Genomic DNA, 25,010 nt, shown 5'->3' on the forward strand with positions numbered 1-25,010 from the left:
ACTGCCAAAGGTTAGAAAAGAATTAGGTTTTAAGCAAGTAAAGGGGTGGGGGGGGGGGGGGGGGGGGTGTTGTGTGGGGGGGGCGCGAGTTGGAGGGGAAGAGAACAAAAGGGAAGGTGTGCGATAGGGCACAGGGCAGGTGAGACAGCTTTATTATTTAATCTCTCTTACCCTCTGCCCAATCACACACCTATCCTTTTGTTCTCATCCCTACCAAATGCCAACCGACGCTTCACTTGCTTTACACCTAATTCCTTTATAACCTTTGCCAGTTCTGATGAAAGGTCACAGACCTGAAACGGTAACTCTGCTTCTCTCTCCACAGATGCTGCCTGATCTGCTGAGTATTTCCAACACTTTCTGTTTGTATTTTGTCAAATAGAATGTTGTCGTTTATTGCGAGGGGAACTGAATACCGGGCATTGCTAAGCAAGCGTGTAAACAATCAGCCAGAGCAATTTGAATAGACGGTTTCATCGATTGGATTGATTTTTGTTGAGCCATTCAAGCATTGATGAGCAAGATTAGTCAAATTAAAGGTGTTCAGTACCATGAAATACAATACTAATTAATTTACATGTCAATGAGGACATCATATAAATCATATAATAAAATGTACATCAATGTCAATTAAAGTTGCACAACGTTAAATGCACAAAACAATACTTCGGGTGTTCAGTAGAGGCACTATTGCTTTAAGAGTACTTGCTGTGGTTATTGGCCGAGTCTCTTTGTGTCGCTGTCCACCAATGAGATGAAGAAATGTGGCAGAGGATCCAGCACCACTCCCCCTTCACCAAGCACTGCGCAGTATCGAAGAAACGAGAGGCAATCATCATTCCATGCACTGGATTCAGATCTGAGAAGTGCCCGAGAAAATCTAAGGGGATTTGTACAAATAATCTTGGCGCTGTAGGAAGAATACAGCTTTTCATCTGAAAAACCAAGGTAATGAACAATTACGTTCTTGCCGTTACAATATGGAGCGTAAAATTCATCTGAGAATAAGGCCGTTATATTTGCAGTACTTTGATCCAGAATGGCGTCCATACTAAACAGCCGAGTATCGCAATGGTCCGTTCTTTACGTGATACTCCTGTATCTTTCTGATTCAGTATATGGGAACATTCGCTACTCTATTGCTGAGGAATTAGAGCCTGGTACCTTTGTTGGAAATCTTGCTAAAGACCTCGGGTTAGATGTTAAACATCTATCTGAGCGCAGCTTTCGGATTGCATCTGAAAACAAAATACAATATCTAACCGTGAATTTAAACACGGGAAGTTTGCTTATAAAAGAAAAAATAGACAGAGAGCAGCTTTGTGAACAAGGCCTCATTTGCGTTTTAATGTTGGAGGCTTTGATCGAGAATCCACTTAAGATATATCGTATTGAAGTTGACATTCTCGACATAAACGACAATGCGCCCGTGTTCCAGAAAAGGGAGTTTAACCTAGAAATATCAGAATTGACGCCGCTCGGAACGACTTTTCCACTCCAGAGCGCTCTTGACCCAGACATTGGAACCAACAGTATTCGCTCCTATCAACTGAGTCCAAACGAGCATTTCAGTTTGAAATTACAATCAGACGGCGAGCAAACTGACATCCCAGAATTCGTGCTGGAAAGACCCTTAGACCGAGAGCAACAACCGACTCATCGACTAACGCTGACTGCATTTGATGGAGGGAACCCGAATAAATTCGGAACCACTCAGATTAAAATTACTGTAGTTGATGGGAACGACAATGCCCCGGTTTGCGAACAAAACGTTTATCAAATCACCGCTGCTGAAAATACACCCAAAAATACTTTGATTGTGAAAGTAACTGCAGTAGATATGGACGAAGGCCTAAACGGTGAGGTAATCTATTCTTTCAGCGATCACACTCCTGATAAAGTGCGTGAAACATTTAGCTTAGATTCAAGAACCGGAGAAATCAGGGTAACTGGTATGCTGGACTTTGAAGAAGCAGACAATTATCAGATTTCGGTACAAGTTAAGGACAGAGGCCCACATCCAGTGGCAGTATACTGTAAGGTTTTGCTAATGGTTACTGATATCAATGATAATTCTCCTGAAATAATAACAACGTCTGCGTCGAGCACGATCCCAGAAAACGCTTCGTCGGACACTGCAGTAGCTGTTCTAAGAGTTATGGACCGAGACTCTGAAAAGACAACAGATGTTTACTGCAGGATCCCCAGAGATATCCCGTTTAAGCTGACCACTTCTTTTAATAACTACTATACGTTAGTCACCCATGGTGGTATCGATCGTGAAAAGGTGCCAGAGTACAACATTACCGTCATATGTACGGATACTGGCTCCCCTCCCCTCTCGACCGCGAAAACTATCCGAGTCCTGGTCTCAGACATAAACGACAATGTTCCACGATTTACGCAGCCTTCCTTCACCTTGCATGTACCGGAAAATAATGTTATCGGTGCTTCAATTGGTTCTGTCTCAGCCTTTGATCCAGATTCAGATCAACATGCCGATCTCACATATTCTATTTTGCATAGTCTGATACACGGTTTGCCTGCGTCCGCTTTCGTCTCAATAAATGCAGCCAATGGTGTGATGTCTGCTCACCAGTCTTTTGATTTTGAACAGATAACAAGTTTTCAAGTCCTTGTGAAAGTAAAGGATTCTGGATCCCCTCCGCTCAGCAGTAATGTAACCGTCAATGTGATCATCGTGGATCAGAATGACAATGCCCCTGTGATCGTGTCACCTTTGCCAAATAAAGGGTCGGTAGCAGAGGACACAATGCCAAGATCTGCCGATCCAGGTTACTTCGTTGCAAAAGTGACAGCCACGGATGCCGATTCTGGACTGAACGCACAACTTTCTTACCAAGTCCTCCAGCCCACTGATGAAAGTCTGTTTACCGTGGCACCAGAAACAGGAGAAATCTGGACGATTCGCCACTTTACACGTAAAGATTCACTCCGGAAAAAAGTCGTAATTTTGGTGAGGGACAATGGAATACCATCACTTTCATCTACAATCACCATCAGTGTATCAGTGCAGGATGATACTACGGAAAATGCATCTAATTTCGGCATGTTGGAGACGACTGGACCGTGGAAATATGATTTAAAATTTTATCTAATGATTTTATTTGGCTCAACCTCATTCCTTTTACTTGTGGCTATTGTATGTCTCGGTGCTAAGGTGTACAGGGATAGGAATGATATCAGCAGTGGCTTTTGCTGTTTTAATACTTCATATTTCTCTGGGAACAATTCGCTCCATGGAATTCAAAAGGCTAGTGTAAATGTTCAAATACCACACAATTATTCGGAGAAATATGAAAAGGAGACACTTCCACGACAATTTTGTTGTGATCCAGCTATGAATGATTTCATGTTTCTAAATTTAAATGGTTCGACTGCACCCATGATTGATGTTAACACTGGCACATGTCTCGCCACAAAACATGGAAACGCATTAAACTGTACAAGCAAGGATACTACTGGATTTCACCAGGTGAGAGGCGTCTTACTAAACATGTCTTGGACAAGCTGACTATAAAATTTTGAGGCTATGTAAAGACATAAAGGAGGAGGGAGAGCTGACCTTATTAACTAAAATAAAATTTCAGATACGCTTTTCGTTTTAATAAGGCAACTATCTTTGTTGTTTCCACGCAGTGTTTTGTGCGTACAACTTTCAAAGTTGACAATTTATCATTATTAACAGATTTCCATTTCAAGTTTTGGACCTCTTTATTCACCGTCATTGTCCTTAACTCTCCCCTACCTGACAGGGACAATTTTCTCGATACACCTCCCTTTGACCTTACTGTTTTCACCTTTGCAATACTTATTCTGAGCCCATATGTACTAAGATTCCTTGTCTTGTTGAATTGTTGCTTCCTCAGTGCGTCTTCTTCATTTTCCTTTCCTATTGCTGATATAAATTAGGCTCTGCCAGGAGTAAAGGAGACCTAGTTCAATCCATACGTTGATTGCTATCAGCACCAATCAAAACATAGCAGTCGAAGTGGTGTCTATTATGGAGAAGGCACGATATTGGATCTATAAGAATAATTCGTATAAGTACCAGAACTGGAGAAGGCACTCAGCATATATACTTTGCTGGAAGTGATTACTTGGTGATCTGAGTAACTAGTTACATATGAATAATCCAACTAAATTTTTTTTTAAAACCCAATCTGCCGAATGCTTTGTTTAAACTTACAATGGAACTACTGTTTCAGAACTTTCTATATTTACAGATTAATTGGACAAACTATGTCAGCAATAAGAAAGGAAAATGAAGAAGACGCATTGCAGAAGCAATAATTCTACAAGACAAGGAATCTTAGTACATATGGGCTCAGAATAAATATTGCAAAGGTGAAAAGAGTAAGGTGAAAGTGAGGTTTGTGGGGCAAATTGTCTCTCTCAGGTAGGGGAGCGGTTAAGGACAAGGACTGTGAACAAAGAGATCCAAAACTTGAAATGGATAACTGAAATAACTATAAATTGTCAACTTTGAACGTTATATGCACAAAACACAGCGTGAAAACATGGGGAACGACATGTACTGATTTATAGACTTGACAGACTGTGAACTAAATATGTATGGCGACAAAATGTTGAGGAAATATCAAGAAGCAAAAGATGAGGGCCGGAAGGTTGTGGTATTAATTAAAACACAACTCCAAGTTTTTCTTATTATTAACAAGATTGTGCTCAGACAGAGTCGATCTGGATGGAGGTCTCTTCATTACGCAGATATAAAGTGCAACAAAAACAGGTTATGTAAAAGGCAGCATTTTTTTATTCGTTCCTAGGATCTGGGCATCGCTGGCTCTGCCAGTATTTATTGCCCATTCCTAATTGCGCTTCAGAAAGTGGTGGTGAGCTGCCTTTTTGAACCGCTGCTGCCGTTGTTATGTAGGTACACCAACAGTGCTGTGAAGAAGGCAGTCCAAGAATTTGAACCAGTGACATTGAAGGGACAGTGATATAGTTCCAAGTCAGGATGGTGTGTGGCTTGGAGGGGAACTTGCAGATGGTGGTATTCCCATGTATCTGCTGCCCTTTTCTTTCAGCTGGTAGGTGTCCTGGTTTGGAAGGTGCTGTCGAAGGAGCCTTGGTGTGTTGCTGCAGTGCATCTTGTTGATGGTGCACATTGCTGCAACTGTGCGACAGTGGTGAAGGAAATGAAGGTTCAAGGTTGTGGATGGGGTGCCAATCAAGCGGGCTGCTTTAATCTGGATGGTGTCGAGATTCTTGAGTGTTGTTGGAGCTTCACCCAACCAGACAAGTGGAGAGTGTTCCATCACACTCCTGTCTTGTGCCTTGTAGATGGTGGACAGGCATTGGGGAAACAGGAGCTGAATTACTTGCTGCCAAATTCCCAGTCTCTGACCTGCTCTTGTCGCTGTAGCATTTATGTGGTGAAGTTCAGTTTCTGGTCAATGGTAACCCCCAGGTTGTTGCCAGTGGTGGATTCAGCGATGGTAATACCATGGAACATCAGGGTGAGAATTTAGATTCTCTCTTGTTTGAGATGGTCATTGCCCGGCACATGTGTGTTACGAATGTTACTTGCCACTTATCAGCGCAAGCCTGGATATTGTCAGGTCTAGCTGCATCTGGACACGGGCTGCTTCAGTATCGGAGGGGTTGCAAATGATATTGAACATCGTGCAATCATCAGCAAACATCCCCACCTCTGGCTTTATGATGGAAAGAAGGTAATTGATGAAGCACCTGAAGATGAGTGGGGCTGAGGAAATCCTTCAGTGATGTCCTGGGACTGAGATCTGCAACAACCACAACAATCTTCCTTTGTGCTAGGTATGACTCCAACCAGTGGAGAGTTTCCCCCCTGATTCCCATGGACCTTCGCACCTCACCTCTGGAGCTCAGCTCTTTTGTCCATGTTTGGACCAAGACTGTAATGAGGTCAGGAGCTGAGTGGCCCTGGCAGAACTCAAACTGAGTGTCAGTGAATAGGTTATTGCTGAGCAAGTGCCAGTTGATAGCACTGTCAATGACACCTTCCATCTCTTTACTGAAGATTGAGAGTAGACTGACAGGGTGGTCATTGGCTGGGTTGGCTTTGTCCTGCTTTTTCTTGATAGGACATAGCTGGGCAATTTTCCACTTTGCGGGTAGATGCCAGTGTTGTAGCTGTACTGGAACAGCTTGGATAGGGGTGCAGCTAGTTCTGGAGAACAACTCTTCAGCACTATTGCCGGAATTTTGTCAGGGCCCATAACATTTGCCGTATCCGGTGCCTTCAGCCGATTCTTGATATCACATGGAGTGAATCAGATTGGCTGAAGAGTGGCATCTACGATGCTGGGAACCTCAGCAAGAGGCCAAGATGGATCATCCACTCGGCACTTCTGGCTGAAGATGTCTTTTGCACTGATGTGCTAGGCTCCCCAATCGTTGAGGATGGGGATATTTGTGGAGCCTCCACCTCCTGTTAGTTGTTTAATTGTCCACTACCATTCACGACTGGATGTGACAGACTGCAAAACATAGATCTGATCTGTTGGTTGTGGGTTCACCTGATGCTGCTCCTGGCATACAGTCATGCACTCTTCATTGAACCAGGCTTGGTCCCCCATCTCGATGGTAATGGGGTGGAATATATGCCAGGCCATGAGGCACAGATTGTGGGTGAATACAATTCTGCTGCTGCTAATGGCCCACAATGCTTCATGGATGCCCAGTTTTGAGCTGTTATATCTGTTCTATCCCATTTAGCATGGTCGTAGTGTTACACAACACAAAGGTGGGTATCCTTAATTTGACAACGGGACACTATCTCCACAAGGACATTGCAGTGGTCACTCCAATCAATACTGTCATCGACAGATGCATCTGCGACAGGTGGATTGGTGAGGACTAGGTCATGTATTTTTTTCCCTCGTGTTTGTTCCCTCATCACCTGCCATAGACCTAGTCTAGCAGTTATGTCCTTTAGAACTCGGCCAGTTTGGACTGCAGTGCTGCTACTGAACCACTCTTGTGATGGACATTGAAGTGCCTTTCATATGATCACTGCTTCTTACATTTGGTGTTCAACATGGAGAAGCACTGGTTCATCAGCTGAGGCGGTGGAGGGGGGCAGAGGAGGGGGGTAGGTGGTAATCAGCAGGAGGTTTTCTTGCCCGTGTTTGACCTGATGCCATGAGACGTCATGGGGTTTATTGTCAATATTGTGCACTCCCAGGGCAACTCCCTCCCAACTGCATGCCACTGAGCTGCCACCTCTGGTGGATCCGTCCTGCTGGTGGGACAGGACATACCTATGGACGGTGATAGTAGTGTCTAGGATATTGTAAGTTTTGATACCATGAATATGACTATTTCAGGCTGCTGCTTGGCTAGACTGTGGGGCATCTCTCCAATTTTGACACAAACCCCAGATGTTAGTAAGGAGGACTTTTCAGGGTCGATAGGCTGGGTTTCCAGTGCTTAGGTCGATGCCAGGTGTTCTGTCTGGTTTCATTCCTTTTAGTCATTTGGTAGTACAGAACTTTAGTATTGCTGAAAATAGAGACATGTTGCCGAAGCTTTTCACCTTGCACTCATCAGGACAATCCGAATGAATTGCAATGTCAGGGAAAGCAACAACTTTATACTGTATGAGAAGAGAGTGCTGATTTGTTAGCAAGTGAACTCTGATTGGTACGGGCATTGCCATGGAGAATGGACCAGTTAATGGTGACTGACAGTTGACTGTCAAGATTTGTTTGAAATTTAAAGCAGGCAGCTTGAATCTGACTGGTCAGGGCATTGCTCTGAGGGATGGACCAGCGAATGGTTGTCACCTATTTTGTTTTGCTGAAACAGGCACAATGTTTGTACATGTTCTTTCTATCTGCAAAGAACAGGGCCCTTGGCATTAATATATGTCGCTTCCAGTACATGCAAATTTGCCACACTGCAAGCCCTCCTGACAATCTTAAATTAGTTGCCAGCGTAATTCTTAGCACACTGAGGATTATTTAGCAAATGTTATCCAATCATGGAATCACATCTAATGTTGGACACTGTGTTTTGAGATTTGCTGGCATGGGCTGGTTGGGTACGGCCTGTACCTTGCCCGTTGTGAACAGTGGGAGGGACATGTTGTTTGATACGATCCGCCAGTCTTTGGGATATATGGCCGAAATACCTAGCATCACACCGTTGAGCAACAGGTGAAGCACATATGTGGTGATCGCCACTGACAGGATGCTGCCGTCAGGCCAAAAGGATATCCTGCCTATCACACAAATGTGTAACATGACATATACATTTCAGTGCCAGTGTGATGCTGGGTTTATAGGCTGTATGTCCCGAAGACTGTTTTACTTGAGGCCCTCAGAGAATGTCAGGAATAAATGCTGCTTGAATGTTGGTAAAGTTATTGACCATGTGTCCAGAAAGTCTTCCAATAAGTTCCAAAGTTCTTCTGCACAATTCTAGTCGCAATCACCATATGAACATAAAATGGTGAATATCCTTTTTAAGTAGCACTGGAAGTCGACAACAATGCAGTCACTGTTGGTCACTGTTGGACAGGGCGTTAGTTGAAGGATTATCCAACAGAATTACGGTGCAACCTCTTGAATGAGAGGTAGCAAGCATTTTGTGGCAATCATGTTTGATAGGCCTCCCAGTGGCAGTTCCTAGCACTGGCTTGAACTCTGGTACCACGATGATGCCTTGCGCTTAACGCAGGCTAAACTGGAGTTGCAGCTTAAGAGCCCAACCTGGGCACGACTTCAAAAATCGCCTCTATGAAGTTTCCAACCCAATATTTGAATTGTGCTAGTTTGTTTCGAAGAAGGGGAAGCGCTTTATGTATTTATGATCGAAATAGTAGTTAACTTTCTAAGTACAGGAAACGTGTAGTTTAATGTTTAAATGTTCAGCCTGATCATATCTAAGAAGAATGGTCATTCATTGCAAAATCTGTTTACTTGCATGACAACATAGGCTTGTGAAGGTGCATTTGCAAACCATACCGTTTATAATTTCGACGGGCTGATTAAAAATGAAGGATTTAAGGAACTTGCATTTTGTCTCTCCGATGTAAAACTGTTTTGAAATATCGAAATTGTTTATTATTTTGTGTAAACATGTTTATGGTAACTAATTAATCAGACTCTTTTGAAATTATGGAGCATGGAAAATAATTATACGAATACAATATATATTTAAGTGAACTTTTCAATTGACCTTTCAATTGATCAGTATTGAAGCGGGGACCTCCACCGAGTCCAATGTCCTTTTTGGCGCCTCAAAGTTATTGCCAAAAGTGAGATGAGTTGCCTGTGAGTTTACTGCACGTGAGACTGTCATCAGTATGGTGATGGAAACATACTGGGTCCTGCCACACCGGGATGAAGAAAGGAACCAATATTTATGGCTCTGTGAAGAAATATATATATTCAGTTATTTAAATGTTCAATGCTTTTCGTAGGTCCTGCGAATGGTAGCTTTCTAAAACAGCACGCTGAAGGTCTGCTTCCAGTGATATCAGGTTGCACCTTCCACCGTCCTTTTACCGAAAGGCGCCGGGGCCCAACATGAGGCCCCAACGTCCGAACTGATGGAAAGCACTAAATTTTCTTCCTAACCTGCATTTTCACGGATGGGTGCAGTTGGAACCGTGACGGACAGCAGCGGGAGAAATGGATACACAATAGTTTGTGCTCCCAGGTTGATTTCTGCGACCACACTTCCCCAAATCCTCGAGAGTACATATGATGAATTGGGGTAGGGAAAATCTGATTAATTCTACAGAAACTTTGCGGAGCTCTCGTCCTCTTCTAGTCTATGAAGGTCCAAAGTAAATAGCTGAAATGTCGCAGCTGTGATTGCAAGTAAAGTGCTACATCTGCATCACCATTTTGCTTTTGGGGATGTTTGGACTGCTGTGTTTTCTTGAATAATTTATATACGTGGGTGAATTTGGAATCGGTAAACTGACGGATGTCAGTGGAATGTCATAGCCATTGTTGGTATCCTGTCACAATCTGAAATTATCTTTTCAATCTACTAGACATACGCAGATTGCAGGAAGTACGCACGAACGCTTCCATTGCACCATTCATGCACCATATAACAGTTTACTAAAATGAAACAGATGTTTCTAGGCATAGCTGTCAGCTCACAGGATAGTCTTCCCTGGTGAATCTTTAGACAACGCGGTTGAGAGCGCCAATGGAGTAGTACAGTACTCCAGATTGTATACATTCCTATTCCATGGCACTGAAACTTAACCATGAAGGAATTCCAGTGGACTGTTATTTGTTCCCCCGTCAAATAACAATGAACCTGCAAGGTTAAGTACAATTTTTGATCATCCTTGAGATTGTTTGTTGGATAAACTCGGATTGTTTTCACTGGAACGACGGAGGTGGAGGGGCGACATGATAGAGGTTTACAAAGTTATAAGTGGCATTGACAGAGTGGATAGTCAGAAGCTTTTTCCCAGGGTGGAAGAGTCAGTTACTAGGGGACATAGGTTTCAGTGGTCATTTGTTTATTGGCAAAGCGATCAAATAGGATCAAAGAATCGAGAGGTAATTCTGGAAGCAAATAAGCTTATGAGGACTTGGATGGAAATGAGGGAAAGTAGACAGAGCTGGAGTTTAAGGCAGAGTGGTGGGGGGAAGATGTTGGGGAAGGACTGGTTTCGTGGCAGAGGTGTTAAAGAAGCAGTGGTGACAGTTGAATATATAGCCCCTGTCTTGCTATTAAACATATTCATGATCCCCTGGCGCTTGTACTTATTTGTGAGTGTGGAGTACCATGGAAGATGTTTAAGTAGGAAGATGGGAATTGTAAAGTAGAACCAAGGATTCCAATGTGATCGTACACTAGAACATTGTTTTTGAAGAGGTGATTGAGTCTACTATAGATTGATATGTTGCAGCCAAATCTGGTGATGTTTTGCGAATTCAGGTTATATATGAACATGTGAATTAGGGGCAGGAGTAGACCGCGCTGCCCCTCGATCCTGCTCCTCCATTCAACAAGTTCATGGCTGATCTGATTGTAACCTTAACTCCACATTTCCGTCTGTTCTGATAACCTTTCAACCCTTTGCTTATCAAGAATCTATCTACCCCTTGCGTTTAATATATTCAGAGACTCTGCTTCCACTGCCTTTTCAGGAAGAGGGCTCCAAAGACTTACGACCCTCTGAGAGGAAAAAAGAATCTCCTCATCTCTGTCTTAAATGGGTGACCACTTATTTATAAACAGTGACCCCTAGTTCTAGATTCTCCCACAAGGGGAAACATCCTTTCTGCATTCACCCAGTCAAGACGCTCAGGATCTTATATGGTTAATCAAGTGGCGTCTTACTCTTCTAAACTCCAGTGGATACAGGCCTGGCCTGTCCAATCGTTCCTCATAAGCCGCCCACCTCCCACCCCCCACCCCCCACACAACCAACCCCCGCCGCCCATTCCAGGTATTAATCAAGTAAACCTTCTCTGAACTGCTTCCAATGCATTTACATCCTTGCTTAAATAACAAGACCAATACTGCACACGGTACTCCAGACAGCTTTATTATTTAATCTCTCCTACCCTCTGCCCAATCAGACACCTATCCTTTTGTTCTCATCCCCTCCAACCGCCCACCCCCGCTTCACTTGCTTAACACCTAATTCGTTTATAACCTTTTCCAGTTCTGATGAAAGATCACAGACCTGAAACATTAACTCTACTTCTCTCTGCACAGATGCTGCCTGACCTGCTGAGTATTTCCAGCACTTACTGTTTACATTTCAGATTTCCAGCATCTGCAATATTTTACTTTTCTTAACATTCTATGGACTTTCCTAATTACTTGCTGTACTTGCCTAATAACCTTTTGTAATTCATGCACTAAAACACCCAGATCCCTCTGCATCTCGGAGCTCTGCAATCTCTCACCATTTACATAATATGCTTTTTTTTTTATTTTGCCTGCCAACATGGACAATTTCACATTTTCCCACATTATACTCCATTTGCCAGATCTACGACCACTCACTTAACCTATCTATATCCTTTTGTAGACTCCTTATATCCTCTTCACAACTTATTTTGCGACCTGTCTTTGTGCCATCGGCAAATTTAGCAACCATTCTTTCGGACCCTTCATCCAAGTCATTTATATAAATTGTAAAAAGTTGAGGACCCAGCACTGATCCCTGTGGCACACCATTCACTACATCCTGCCAACGGGGAAATGATCCATTTATGCCTACTCTCTGCTTCCTGTTTGCTAGCCAATCTTCTATCCATGCCGATATGTTACCCCGACACCATGAGTTTTTATTTTCCGCAATAACCTTTGACGTGTCACCTTACCAAATGCCTTCTGGAAATCTAAATACAGTACATCCGCCAGTTCACTTTTAGCCACAGCACATGTTACTTCTTCAAAGAACGCCAATAAATTGGTTAACCATGATTTCCCTTTCACAAAACCATGTTGACTCTGCCTGACTACCTTAAATTTTCTAGGTGCCCTGTTATAATATCTTTAATAATAGTTTCTAACATGTTTCCTATGATAGATATTACGCACACTGGTCTATAGTTTCCTGCTTTCTGTCTCCCTCCCTTTTTGAATAAAGGAGTTGCATTCACTATTTTCCAATCTAGTGGAACCTTCCCCGAAACTAGGGAATTCTGGAAAATTAAGCGCAACACCTCAACGATCTCACAAACCACTTCTTTCAAAAATGACAACAGGTTCTTATTAGAGCTATTCCAGTACAGATTGAAAAATAACGAGGTAGTGGATTTAATGCAATCATGCAGGTAATACAGTCTTAAAAGAAAGAAATGGCAAAAGTGAAGGTCGCAGCCAGAAGCCAGCGAGTAAATGGTGGGGCGAGGGGACGAGAAACTAATAATGTGTGGTCATGAATGGAGTTGGGAAGAACATTCAAAAGGACACTGCTAGTCCGAGAGGAACAGGGATGTTCAAAATATAATCCCAAATCTGCTGTTTCATAAACGTTCCACATCCTGAGACACAACCCTCTGAACACAAATTACAAACTACCGATCATAGCCTCGTTCCAGTAAACCAGGAGTGCCCGAGGAAATTTTTCCTCTTGGCGAAAAAGCATCAACTTCTTCTCTACCCAATTGAAAAGAAGTAGGGAGTTTGGAGCTGGTCCAAATTGCAGCCTTTTGCACTGCACGACATTGAAGTAAAGATGCAGTGGCATTCCAGTGTGATTGTCTTGATTTATCACACCAACCATCCATTTACGTTTCCGCTGAAATTTTACGTAAAGTTATTGAGTATCTGTATTTGTGAAATCTCCAATAGAATGAACACATTCAGATCTGCATCCGCCAAGACATTCCGTTTCCTGGCGCACTGCGTGCAATATTCTTGCACAAATGTGTGGAACAACCAGCTGTTGCCCTTCTCCTTTATTGTGGACTGATAAATACGTTTCGATGGTTTGGTTGGTGAAGGTAATATGTTCAGTCTTATAGAGACAAGCAGACGCCTAATGCGGAATGATACTGAAAACGTTTCAGGTTATGTAACCATTCCCAGAGATGATCAACAATCCGACGTCTGAATGATTGATAGAGCGAAATATTTAACAACGTGTATCACAATGCAGGCTACAATAATCACGTACCATCCGAAATAGGCAGCATTCCTTGCCCATCCCTCGCTGTCCGATAAAAAAAAGTGATGCGATTTCCCCTTGAAATTCTGAAGTCCTCCTCGTGCAGGAGTTTTTATTTCAAGTAAAAACAGGTAAAAGAAAAAATGTTTTACGGATGAGTATTCGCATTAAGCCTGGTTTTTAAGTCTGGTAAAGCACCAAGTCAAGACGGAGAAACATTTTACATTTGGTAGATGATAAATAAATGAATCATGCAAGCGTGTAAACAATCAGCCAGAGCAATTCGAATAGACGGTTTCATTTATTGGATTGATTATTGTTGACATATCCAAGCATTGATGAGCAAGATTCGTCAAAGGAAAGGTGTTCAATCCCGCGAAGTACAATACTGATCAAGTTATAGGTCAATGAGGAGATCATATAAATCATACAATAAAATGTACATCAATGTCAATTAAAGTTGCACAACATTATATGCACAAAACAATTCTTCGGGTGTTCAGTAGAGGCACTATTGCTTTAAGAGTACTTGCTGTGGTTATTGGCCGAGTCTCTTTGTGTCGCTGTCTACCAATGAGATGAAGAAATGTGGCAGAGGATCCAGCACCACTCCCCCTTCACCAAGCACTGCGCAGTATCGAAGAAACGAGACGTATTCATCATTCCACGCACAGGATTCACATCTGAGAAGTGCCCGAGAAAATCTAAGGGGATTTGTACAAATAATCTTGGCGCTGCACGAAGAATGCAGCTTTTCATCTGGAAAACCAAGGTAATGAACAATTACGTTCTTGCCGTTACAATAAGGAGCGTAAAATTCATCTGAAAATTCGTCTGAGAATAAGACAGTATTTGCAGTACTTTGATCCAGAATGGCGTCCATGCTAAACAGGCGAGTATCGCAATGGTCCGTTCTTCACGTGATACTCCTGTATCTTTCCAATTCAGCCTATGGGAACATTCGCTACTCAATTCCTGAAGAATTAGAGCCTGGTGCCTTTGTTGGAAATCTTGCTAAAGACCTCGGGTTAGATGTTAAACATATATCTGAGCGCAGATTTCGGATTGCATCTGAAAACAAAATACAATATCTAACCGTTAATTTAAACACCGGAATTTTGCTTATAAAAGAAACAATAGACAGAGAGCTGCTTTGTGAACAAAGATTCACTTGTGTATTAATGTTAGAGGCTGTAATCGAGAATCCACTTAAGATATATCGTATTGAAGTTGAAATTGTCGACATCAACGACAATGCGCCCGTGTTCCAGAAAAGGGAGTTTAACCTAGAAATATCAGAATTGACGCCGCTCGAAACGATTTTTCCACTCCAGAGCGCTCTTGACCCAGACATTGGAACCAACAGTATTCGCTCCTATCAACTGAGTCCAAACGAACATTTCAGTTTGAAATTACAATCAGACGGCGAGCATACTGACATCCCAGAATTCGTGCTGGAACGACCCTTAGACCGAGAGCAACAACCGACTCATCGACTAACGCTGACTGCGTTTGATGGAGGGAACCCGAATAAATTTGGAACCACTCAGATTACAATTACTGTGCTTGATGGGAACGACAATGCCCCGGTTTGCGAACAAAACGTTTATCAAATCACCGCTGCTGAAAATACACCCAAAAATACTTTGATTGTGAAAGTAACTGCAGTAGATATGGACGAAGGCCTAAACGGTGAGGTAATCTATTCTTTCAGCGATCACACTCCTGATAAAGTGCGTGAAACATTTAGCTTAGATTCAAGAACCGGAGAAATCAGGGTAACTGGTATGTTGGACTTTGAAGAAGCAGACAATTATCAGATTTCGGTACAAGCTAAGGAGAGAGGTCCACATCCAGTGGCAGTATACTGTAAGGTTTTGCTAATGGTTACTGATATCAATGATAATTCTCCTGAAATAATAACAACGTCTGCGTCCAGCACGATCCCAGAAAACGCTTCACCGGACACTGCAGTAGCTGTTCTAAGAGTTACGGACCGAGACTCTGAAAAGACAACAGATGTTTATTGCAGGATCCCCAGAGATATCCCGTTTAAGCTTACCGCTTCTTTTGATAACTATTATACGTTAGTCACTCATGTTGGTATCGATCGTGAAAAGGTGCCAGAGTACAACATTACCGTCATATGTACGGATACTGGCTCCCCTCCCCTCTCGACCACGAAAACTATCCGAGTTCGGGTCTCAGACATAAACGACAATGTGCCACGATTTCCGCAGCCTTCCTTCACCTTGCATGTACCGGAAAATAATGTTATCGGTGCTTCAATTGGTTCTGTGTCAGCATTTGATCCAGATTCCGATCAAAATGCCGATCTCTCATATTCTATTTTGCATAGTCTGATACACGGTATGCCTGCGTCCGCTTTCGTCTCAATAAATGCAGCCAATGGTGTGATGTGTGCTCACCAATCTTTTGATTTTGAACAGATAACAAGTTTTCAAGTCCTTGTGAAAGTGAAGGATTCTGGATCCCCTCCGCTCAGCAGTAATGTAACCGTCAATGTGATCATCGTGGATCAGAATGACAATGCCCCTGTGATCGTGTCACCTTTGCCAAATAAAGGGTCGGTAGCAGAGGACACAATGCCAAGATCTGCCGATCCAGGTTATTTGGTTGCAAAAGTGACAGCCACTGATGCCGATTCTGGACTGAACGCACAACTTTCTTACCAAATCCTTCAGCCAACTGATGAAAGTCTGTTTACCGTGGCACCAGAAACAGGAGAAATCTGGACGATTCGCCACTTTACACGTAAAGATTCACTCCGGAAAAATGTCGTAATTTTGGTGAGGGACAATGGAGTACCATCACTTTCATCTACAATCACCATCAGTGTATCAGTGCAGGATGATACTCCGGAAAATGCATCTAATATCGACATGTTGGAGACCACTGGACCTTGGAAATATAATTTAAAATTTTATCTTATGATTTTATTTGGCTCAACCTCATTCCTTTTACTTGTGGCTATTGTATGTCTCGGTGTCAAAGTGTACAAGGGTAGGAATGATATCAGCAGTGGCTTTTGCTGTTGGAATACTTCATACTTTTCTGGAAACAATTCGCTGCATGGAATTCAAAAGGCTAGTGTAAATGTTCAAATACCACACAATTATTCGGAGAAATATGAAAAGGAGACACTTCCACAACAATTTTGCTGTGATCCAGCTATGAATGATTTCATGTTTCTAAATTTAAATGGTTCGACTGCACCCATGACTGATGTTAACACTGGCACATGTCTCGCCACAAAACATGGAAACGCATTAAACTATACAAGCAAGGATACTACTGGATTTCACCAGGTGAGAGGCGTCTTACTAAACATGTCTTGCACAAGTTGACTATAAAATTTTGAGGCTATGTAAAGACATAAAGGAGGATGGAGAGCTGAGCTTATTAACTAAAATAACGTTTCAGATTCGCTTTTCTTTTTAAAAAGGCATCTATCTGTGTTGTTTCCACGCAGTGTTTTGTGCATATAACTTTCAAAGTTGACAATTTATAAATATCAGCAGATTTCCATTTCAAATTTTGGACCTCTTTATTCACCGTCATTGTCCTTAACCTCTCCCCTACTGACAGGAACAATTTTCTCGATACACCTCCCTTTGACCTTACTGTTTTATACTTTGCAAAAGTTATTCTGAGCCCATATGTACTAAGATTCCTTGTCTTGTAGAATTGTTGCTTCCTCAGTGCATCTTCTTCATTTTCCTTTCCTATTGCTGATATAAATTAGGCTCTGCTTGGAGTAAAGGAGACCTAGTTCAATCCATATCAGCTATCAGCACCCATCAAAACATCGCAGTTGAAGTGGTGTCTATTATGGAGAAGGCACGATATTGTACCTATAAGAATAATTCCATTTGCTTGTGTTGGTCAGTAATTGTGTCCCCTGATTTAGACTTGAGGGGGGCGATCTTCCTGATGGTTGGCCCAAAAGCTCTCATAATGCCATCATACATTCCTCTGATGTTTCCGGTTTTGGAGGTCAGCTGAATACGACTGCATAGGTGTTGCCAGTAGTCATTTGCGCAGCGCCTGGCTGTTATTTGTGCAGCGCCTCTGGCTGCTTTAAGTGCTGCAGATGTTAACTCGCTGGGGGCTTTCTTGTAGTTCAATAGTGCAATGCATTTAGTGACTATGACAGGTTCCAACTGTTCAAAGTGGGATTGAAACCAATCTGCGTTCTGCTTCACATGTTTGCCATAGGTGGTCATTGCTGAGTCAGAGATAGCGTCTCTGATGTGTGCCCACTTGGTCTCTGCATCCCCTGTAGGAGTGTTTTGAAGGGCTTTTTCAAGTGAATTGAGAAACTTATGTTACAGCTGTGCATATGAAATTCTGCTAATGTTGATGCACGGGCGGCCCTACTGCTTGGAGTGATGCAGCTTCTTTGGTTTGAGTCTAACCTTGCTGCACACCAAAGGAGTGGTCGGTGTCACAGTCCATACTGTGGAAGCTTTGTGTGATTTGAACGCTGTTTAAAGAGGCTCGCATTGCGACGATGAGGTCCAGCTGGTGCCAGCAACGTGTTCTTGGGTGCCTCCAAGAATCCTGGTGACAGGGTTTAGTCTGAAAGAATGAGTTGCTGATGCAGAGGTTGTGATAGGTACACAACTCAAGCAGCCTCTGTCCATTCTCATTCATCCTTCCAATGCCATAGCACCCAAGGCAGGAGGGCCATGAGTCATGGTCGGCCCCAACCCTAGCATTAAAATCCCCCAGCAAGGACAGATATTCGCTATTGGGGATGCTACTAATGATATTATGGAGTTCCTCGTAGAACTGGTCTTTAACTTCAGGTGGGGAGCAGAGTATTGGAGAATAGATGTTGAGTAGGTATACTGGACCAGAGGCAGGGAGCAGTCGGATGGACAGTATGCGTTCCGAGCCATTTGAAGGTGGCTCTATCATACAGAGCAAGGAATTTCTGATGGTGAAGCCCACTCCATGCTGTCTTGGTCAGACCCCTTTCCTATCCTGAGTGGTATGAAACAGGACTGTGATCTTCTCCTCACTTCTGCTCTCACATGCGTTCAAGTCTTCAGAAGAAGGAAATTTCCTCCACACAAGATCAGATGGCAGGTTGTTTAACCTTGCCCGTCTAAGAGCAAATCCCAAAGTACGGAAAGTCCTCATCAGGGAACTCCTCTTTGCTGACGATGTTGCATTAACATCCCACACTGAACAGTGTCTGCAGAGACTCATCGACAGGATTGCGGCTGCCTGCAACGAATTTGGCCCAACCATCAGCCTCAAGAAAACGAACATCATGGGACAGGACGTCAAAAATGCTCCATCCATCAATATCAGCGACCACGCTCTGTAAGTGGTTCAAGAGTTCACCTACCTAGGCTCAGCTATCACCAGTAACCTGTCTCTTGATGCAGAAATCAACAAGTGCATGGGAAAGGCTTCCACTGCTATGTCCAGACTGGCCAAGAGAGTGTGGGAAAATGGCGCTCTGACACGGAACACAAAAGTCCGAGTTTATCAAGCCCGTGTCCTCAGTACCTTGCTTCATGGCAGCAAAGCCTGGACAATGTATGTCAGCCAAGAGCGATTTCGCAATTCATTCCATCTTCACTGCCTCTGGAGAATCCTTGGCATCAGCTGGCAGGACCATATCTCCAACACAGAAGTCTTTGAGGCAGCCAACATCCCCAGCATGTACACCTTACTGAGCCAGTGGCACCTGAGATGGCTTGGCCATGTGAGCCGCATGGAAGATGGCAGGATCCCCAAGGACACATTGTACAGTGAGCTCGTCTCTGGTATTAGACCCACCGGCCGTCCATGTCTCTGCTTTAAAGACGTCTGCAAACGCGACATGAAGTCATGTGACATTAATCACAAGTCGTGGGAGTCAGTTGCCAGTGATCGCCAGAGCTGGCAGACAGCCATAAAGGTGGGGCTAAAGTGTGATGGGTCGAAGAGACTTAACAGTTGGCTGGTAAAAAGACAGAAGCGCAAGGCGAGAGCCAACTGTGTAACAGTCTCAGCAACCAATTTTATTTGCAGTGCCTGTGGAAGAGCCTGTCACTCTAGAATTGGACATTATAGCCACTCCAGGCGCTGCTTCACAAACCACTTACCATCTCCAGACGCTTACCCATTGTCTCTCGAGACAAGGAGGCCAAAGAGAGAAGAGAAGAAGAATTCGTATAAGTACCATAACTAGTCAGTTTCACTAAGCATATATACTTTGCTGGAAGTGATTACTTGGTGACCTGAGTAACTAGTTACATATGAACAATCCAACGAAATAAAAAAACAAACCTAAGCTGCCCAGTGCTTTGTTTAAACTTACAATGGAACTATTATTTAGTACTTTATATATTTACAGTTTAATTGGACAAACTATATTAGCAATAGGAAAGGAAAATGAGAATACGCATTGCGGAAGCAATAATTCGACAAGACAAGGAATCTTAGTACATATGGGCTCAGAATAAATATTGCAAGGTGAAAAGAGTAAGGTGAAAGTGAGCTGAAAAGACCAAATTGTCCCTGTCAGGTAGGGGAGCGGTTAAGGACAAGGACTGTGAACAAAGAGATCCAAAACTTGAAATGAAAACCTGCTGATAACTATAAATTTCCAACTTTGAAAGTTATATGCACAAAACACAGCGTGAAAACATGGGGAATTCCATGCACTGATTTATAGACTTGACAGACTGTGACCTAAATACGTATGGTGATAAAATGTTGAGGAGATATAAAGAAGCAAAAGATGAGGGCCAGAAGGTTGTGGTACTAATTAAAAGACAACTCCAAGCGCAAAAGACAAGTTTTTCTCATTATTAACAACAATGTGCTCAGACAGAGTCTATCTGGGTCGGGGTCTCTGTTCAGTATGCAGACATAAACTGCAACAAAAACACGTTATGTAAAAGGCAGCATTTTTTTATTCATTCGTGGGATCTGGGCATCTCTGGCTACACCAGTATTTGTTGCCAATTTCTAATTGCCCTTGAGAAAGTGGTGGTGAGCTGCCTTTCCGAACCGCTGCAGCCCTTGGGATGTAGGCACATCAACAGTGCTGTTAAGAAGGCAGTCCAAGATTTTGAACCAGTGACAGTGAAGGGACAGCGATTTAGTTCCAAGTCAGGAAGGTGTGTGGCTTGGAGGGGGACTTGCAGATGGTGGTATCCCCATGTATCTGCTACCCTTGTCCTTCAGCTGGTAGGTGTCGTAGGTTTGGAAGGTGCTGTCAAAGGAGCGTTGGTGAGTTGCTGCAGTGCATCTTGTAGATGGTGCACACTGCTGCAACTGTGCTTTAGTGGTGAAAGAAATGAATGTTTAAGGTTGTGAATGGGGTGCCAATCAAGCGGGCTGCTTTGCCCTGGATGGTGTCGAGCTTCTTGAGTGTTGTTGGAGCTGCACCCAACCAGACAAGTGGAGAATACTCTTGTGCCTTGTAGATGGTGGACAGGCATTGGGAAAACAGGAGCTGAATTACTTGCTGCCGAATTCCCAGTCTCTGACCTACTCTTGTAGCTGCAGCATTTATGTGGCTGCAGTTTCTGGCCAATTGTAACCTCCAGGTTGTTGATAGTAGGGGATTCAGCGATTGTAATATCATTGAATATCAAGGGGAGATGTTTAGATTCTCTCTTGTTTGAGATGGTCATTGCCTGGCACTTGTGTGGTACGAATGTTACTTGCCACTTATCAGCCCAAGCCTGCATGTTGTCAGGTCTTGCTGCATCTGAACACGGACTGCTTCAGTATCTGAGGGGTTGCAAATGATATTGAACATTGTGCACTCATCAGCAAAAATCCCCAATTCTGGCCTTATGATGGCGGGAATGTCATTGATGAAACAGTTGAAGGTCGTTGGGGCTGAGGAAATCCTTCAGTGATGTCCTGGGACTGAGATGATTGATCTGCAACAACCACAACAATCTTCCTTTGTGCTATGTATGACTCCAACCAGCGGAGATTTTTCCCTCTGATTCCCATGGACTTTCTCACCTCACCTCTGGAGCTCAGCTCTTTTGTCCATGTTTGGACAAAGACTGTAATGAGGTCAGGAGCTGAGTGGCCCTGGCAGAACTCAAACTGAGTGTCAGTGAATAGGTTATTGCTGAGCAAGTGCCAGTTGATAGCACTGTCAATGACATCTTCCATCTCTTTACTGAAGATTGAGAGTAGACTGACAGGGTGGTCATTGGCTGGGTTGGCTTTGTCCTGCTTTTTCTTGATAAGACATAGCTGGGCAATTTTCCACTTTGCGGGTAGATGCCAGTGTTGTAGCTGTACTGGAACAGCTTGGCTAGGGGTGTAGCTAGTTCTGGAGAACAATTCTTCAGCACTATTGCCGGAATGTTGTCAGGGCCCATAACATTTGCCGTATCTGGTGCCTTCAGCCGTTTCTTGATATCACATGGAGTGAATCAGATTGGCTGAAGAGTGGCATCTACGATGCTGGGAACCTCAGCAAGAGGCCAAGATGGATCATCCACTCGTCACTTCAGGCTGAAGATGTCTTTTGCACTGATGTGCTAGGCTCCCCAATCGTTGAGGATGAGGATATTTGTGGAGCCTCCACCTCCTGTTAGTTGTTTAATTGTCCACTACCATTCACGACTGGATGTGACAGACTGTAAAGCTGAGATCTGATCTGTTGGTTGTGGGTTCACCTGATGCTGCTCCTGGCATACAGTCATGCACTCTTCATTGAACCAGGCTTGGTCCCCCATCTCGATGGTAATGGGGTGGGGTATATGTCAGGCCATGAGGCACAGATTGTAGGTGAATACAATTCTGCTGCTGCTAATGGCCCACAATGCCTCATGGATGCCCAGTTTTGAGTTGGTATATCTGTTCTATCCCATATAGCATGGTCGTAGTGTTACACAACACAAAGGTGGGTATCCTTAATTTGACAACGGGACATTATCTCCAGAAGGACAATGCAGTGATCACTCCTACCAATACTGTCATCGACAGAAGCATCTGCCACAGGTAGATTGGTGAGACTGAGGTCAAGTACTTTTTTTCCTCTTGTTGGTTCCCTCATTACCTGCCATAGACCTAGTCTAGCAGTTATATCCTTTAGAACTCGGCCTGTTTGGACTGTAGTGGTGCTACTGAACCACTATGTGATGGATATTGAAGTACCTTTGATACCATTATTGCTTCTTCCATTTGGTGTTCAACATGGAAAAGCACTGGTTATCAGCTCAGGCGGTGGAGGGGGGCAGAGGAAGGGGGTAGTTGGTGGTAGGTGGCAATCAGCAGAAGGTTTTCTTGCCCATGTTTGACCTGATGCCATGAGACTTCATGGAGTCTATAGTCAATGTTGTGCTCTCCCAGGGCAACTCCCTCCCAACTGCATGCCACTGAGCTGCCACCTCTGGTGGATCTGTCCTGCTGCTGGGACAGGACATACCGAGGGACAGTGATGGCAGTGTCTAGGACTTTGTAAGTTTTGATTCCATGAGTATGACTATTTCAGGCTGCTGCTTGACTAGACTGTGGGACATCTCTCCAATTTTGACACAAATTCCCAGATGTTAGTAAGGAGGACTTTTCAGGGTCGACAGGCTGGGTTTCCAGTGCTTAGGTCGATGCCAGGTGTTCTGTCTGGTTTCATTCCTTTTAGTCATTTGGTAGTACAGAACTTTAGTATTGCTGAACATTGAGACATGTTGTCAAAGCTTTTTCTCTTGCACTCATCAGGACATCCGAATGAATTGCAATGTAAGGGAAAACAACAACTTTATACTGTATGAGAAGAGAGTGCTGATTTGTTAGCAAGTGAACTCTGATTGGTACAGGCATTGCCAGTTAATGGTGACTGACAGTTGACTGCCAAGATTTATTTGAAATTTAAAGCAGGCAGCTTGACTCTGATTGGGCAAGGCATTGCCCTGAGGAATGAACCAGCGATTGGCTGTCACCTATTTTGTTTTGCTGAAACAGGCACAATGTTTGTACATGTTCTTTCTGTCTGAAAAGAAGAGGGCCCTGTGTATTAATATATGTAGCTTCCAGTACACGCAAATGCGCCACACTGCGAGCCCTCCTGACAATCTTAAATTAGTTGCCAGCGTAATTCTTAGCACACTGAGGATTATTTAGCAAATGTTATCCAATCATGGAATCACATCTAATGTTGGACACTGTGTTTTGAGATTTGCTGGCATGGGCTGGTTGGGTACGGCCTGTACCTTGCCCGTTGTGAACAGTGGGAGGGGCATGTTGTTTGATACGATCCGCCAGCCTTTGGGACACACCGTTGAGCAACAGGTGAAACTAGCTGTTTCACGCTGCGACTATGCAATAGCAACATGTGTGGTGTTTGCCACAGACAGGATGCTTTGGTCAAGCCAACAAGATATCCTGCCTATCAGACAAGTGAGTAACGTTACATATAGATTTCAGTGCGATTGTGATGCTGGGTTTATAGGCCCTATGTCCCGAAGACTGTTTTACTTGAGGCCCTCGGAGAATTTCAGGAATAATTGCTGCTGGAATGTTGGTAAAGTCTTGACCATGTGTCCAGGAAGTCTTCCTATGTGTTCCAAAGTTCTTCTGCAGAATTCTAGCAGCAATGACCATATGAACATGAAATGGTGAATATCATTTTTTAAGTAGGGCTTCAAATCGACAACAATGCAGTCATTGTTGCTCACTGTTGGACAGGGCGTTAGTTGAAGCATTATCCAACAAAATTATGGTGCAACCTCTTGAATGAGATTTAGCAAGCATTTTGTGGCAATCATGTTTGACAGGCCTCCCAACGGCAGTTCCTTGAACTCTGTTACTACGATGATGCCTTGCGCTTAACGCAGGCTAAACTGGAGTTGCAGCTTAAGACCCCAACCTAGGCACGACTTCAAAAATCGCCTCTATGACGTTTTCCAACCCAATATTTGAATTGTGCTAGTTTGTTTCTAAGAAGGGGAAGCGCTTTATGAATTTCTGATCGAAATAGTAGCTAACTTTGTAAGTACAGGCAAAGTTTAGGGGGGATGTGCGAGGCAGGTTTTTACGCAGAGTGTGGTGAGTACCTGGAACTTGCTGCCAGGGGAGGTGGTGGAAGCAGATACGATAACGACGTTTAAGAGACATCTTGACAAAGACATGAATATAAAGGGAATAGAGGGATATGGACCCCGGAAGTGCAGAAGGTGTTAGTTTCGGCAGGCATCAAGATCTGCGCAGGCTTGGAGGGCCGAATGGCCTGTTCCTGTGCTGTACTGTTCTTTGTTCTTTGTGCAATGTTTAACTGTTCAGCCTGATCATATCTAAGAACCATGGTCATTCATTGCAAAATCTGTTTACTCTCATGACAACATAGGTTTGTGCAGGTGCATTTGTAATTTCGACGGGCTGGTTA

General features: G+C 43.5%; 1 protein-coding gene across 2 annotated transcripts in view; it reads left to right on the forward strand.

Moving 5' to 3' along the window:
* The first annotated feature begins 827 nt into the window (after nt 1-827).
* Nucleotides 828-25,010, forward strand: part of LOC137376077 (protocadherin-10-like) — a 70,059-nt gene continuing 45,876 nt past the window's right edge. The window contains exon 1 of one of the 2 annotated variants that reach the window (XM_068044095.1): nt 828-3,496. In XM_068044095.1, the coding sequence (XP_067900196.1) occupies nt 1,040-3,496 (2,457 nt within the window). In that variant the 5' untranslated portion in view covers nt 828-1,039. Of the gene's footprint in view, nt 3,497-14,275; nt 16,960-25,010 lie in introns of those variants that run through there. The other variant, XM_068044096.1, reaches the window with a different exon arrangement.

The sequence above is a fragment of the Heterodontus francisci genome, chromosome 12 (genome assembly GCF_036365525.1).
Source record: "Heterodontus francisci isolate sHetFra1 chromosome 12, sHetFra1.hap1, whole genome shotgun sequence".
In the NCBI taxonomy this organism is placed as follows: Eukaryota; Metazoa; Chordata; class Chondrichthyes; order Heterodontiformes; family Heterodontidae; genus Heterodontus; species Heterodontus francisci.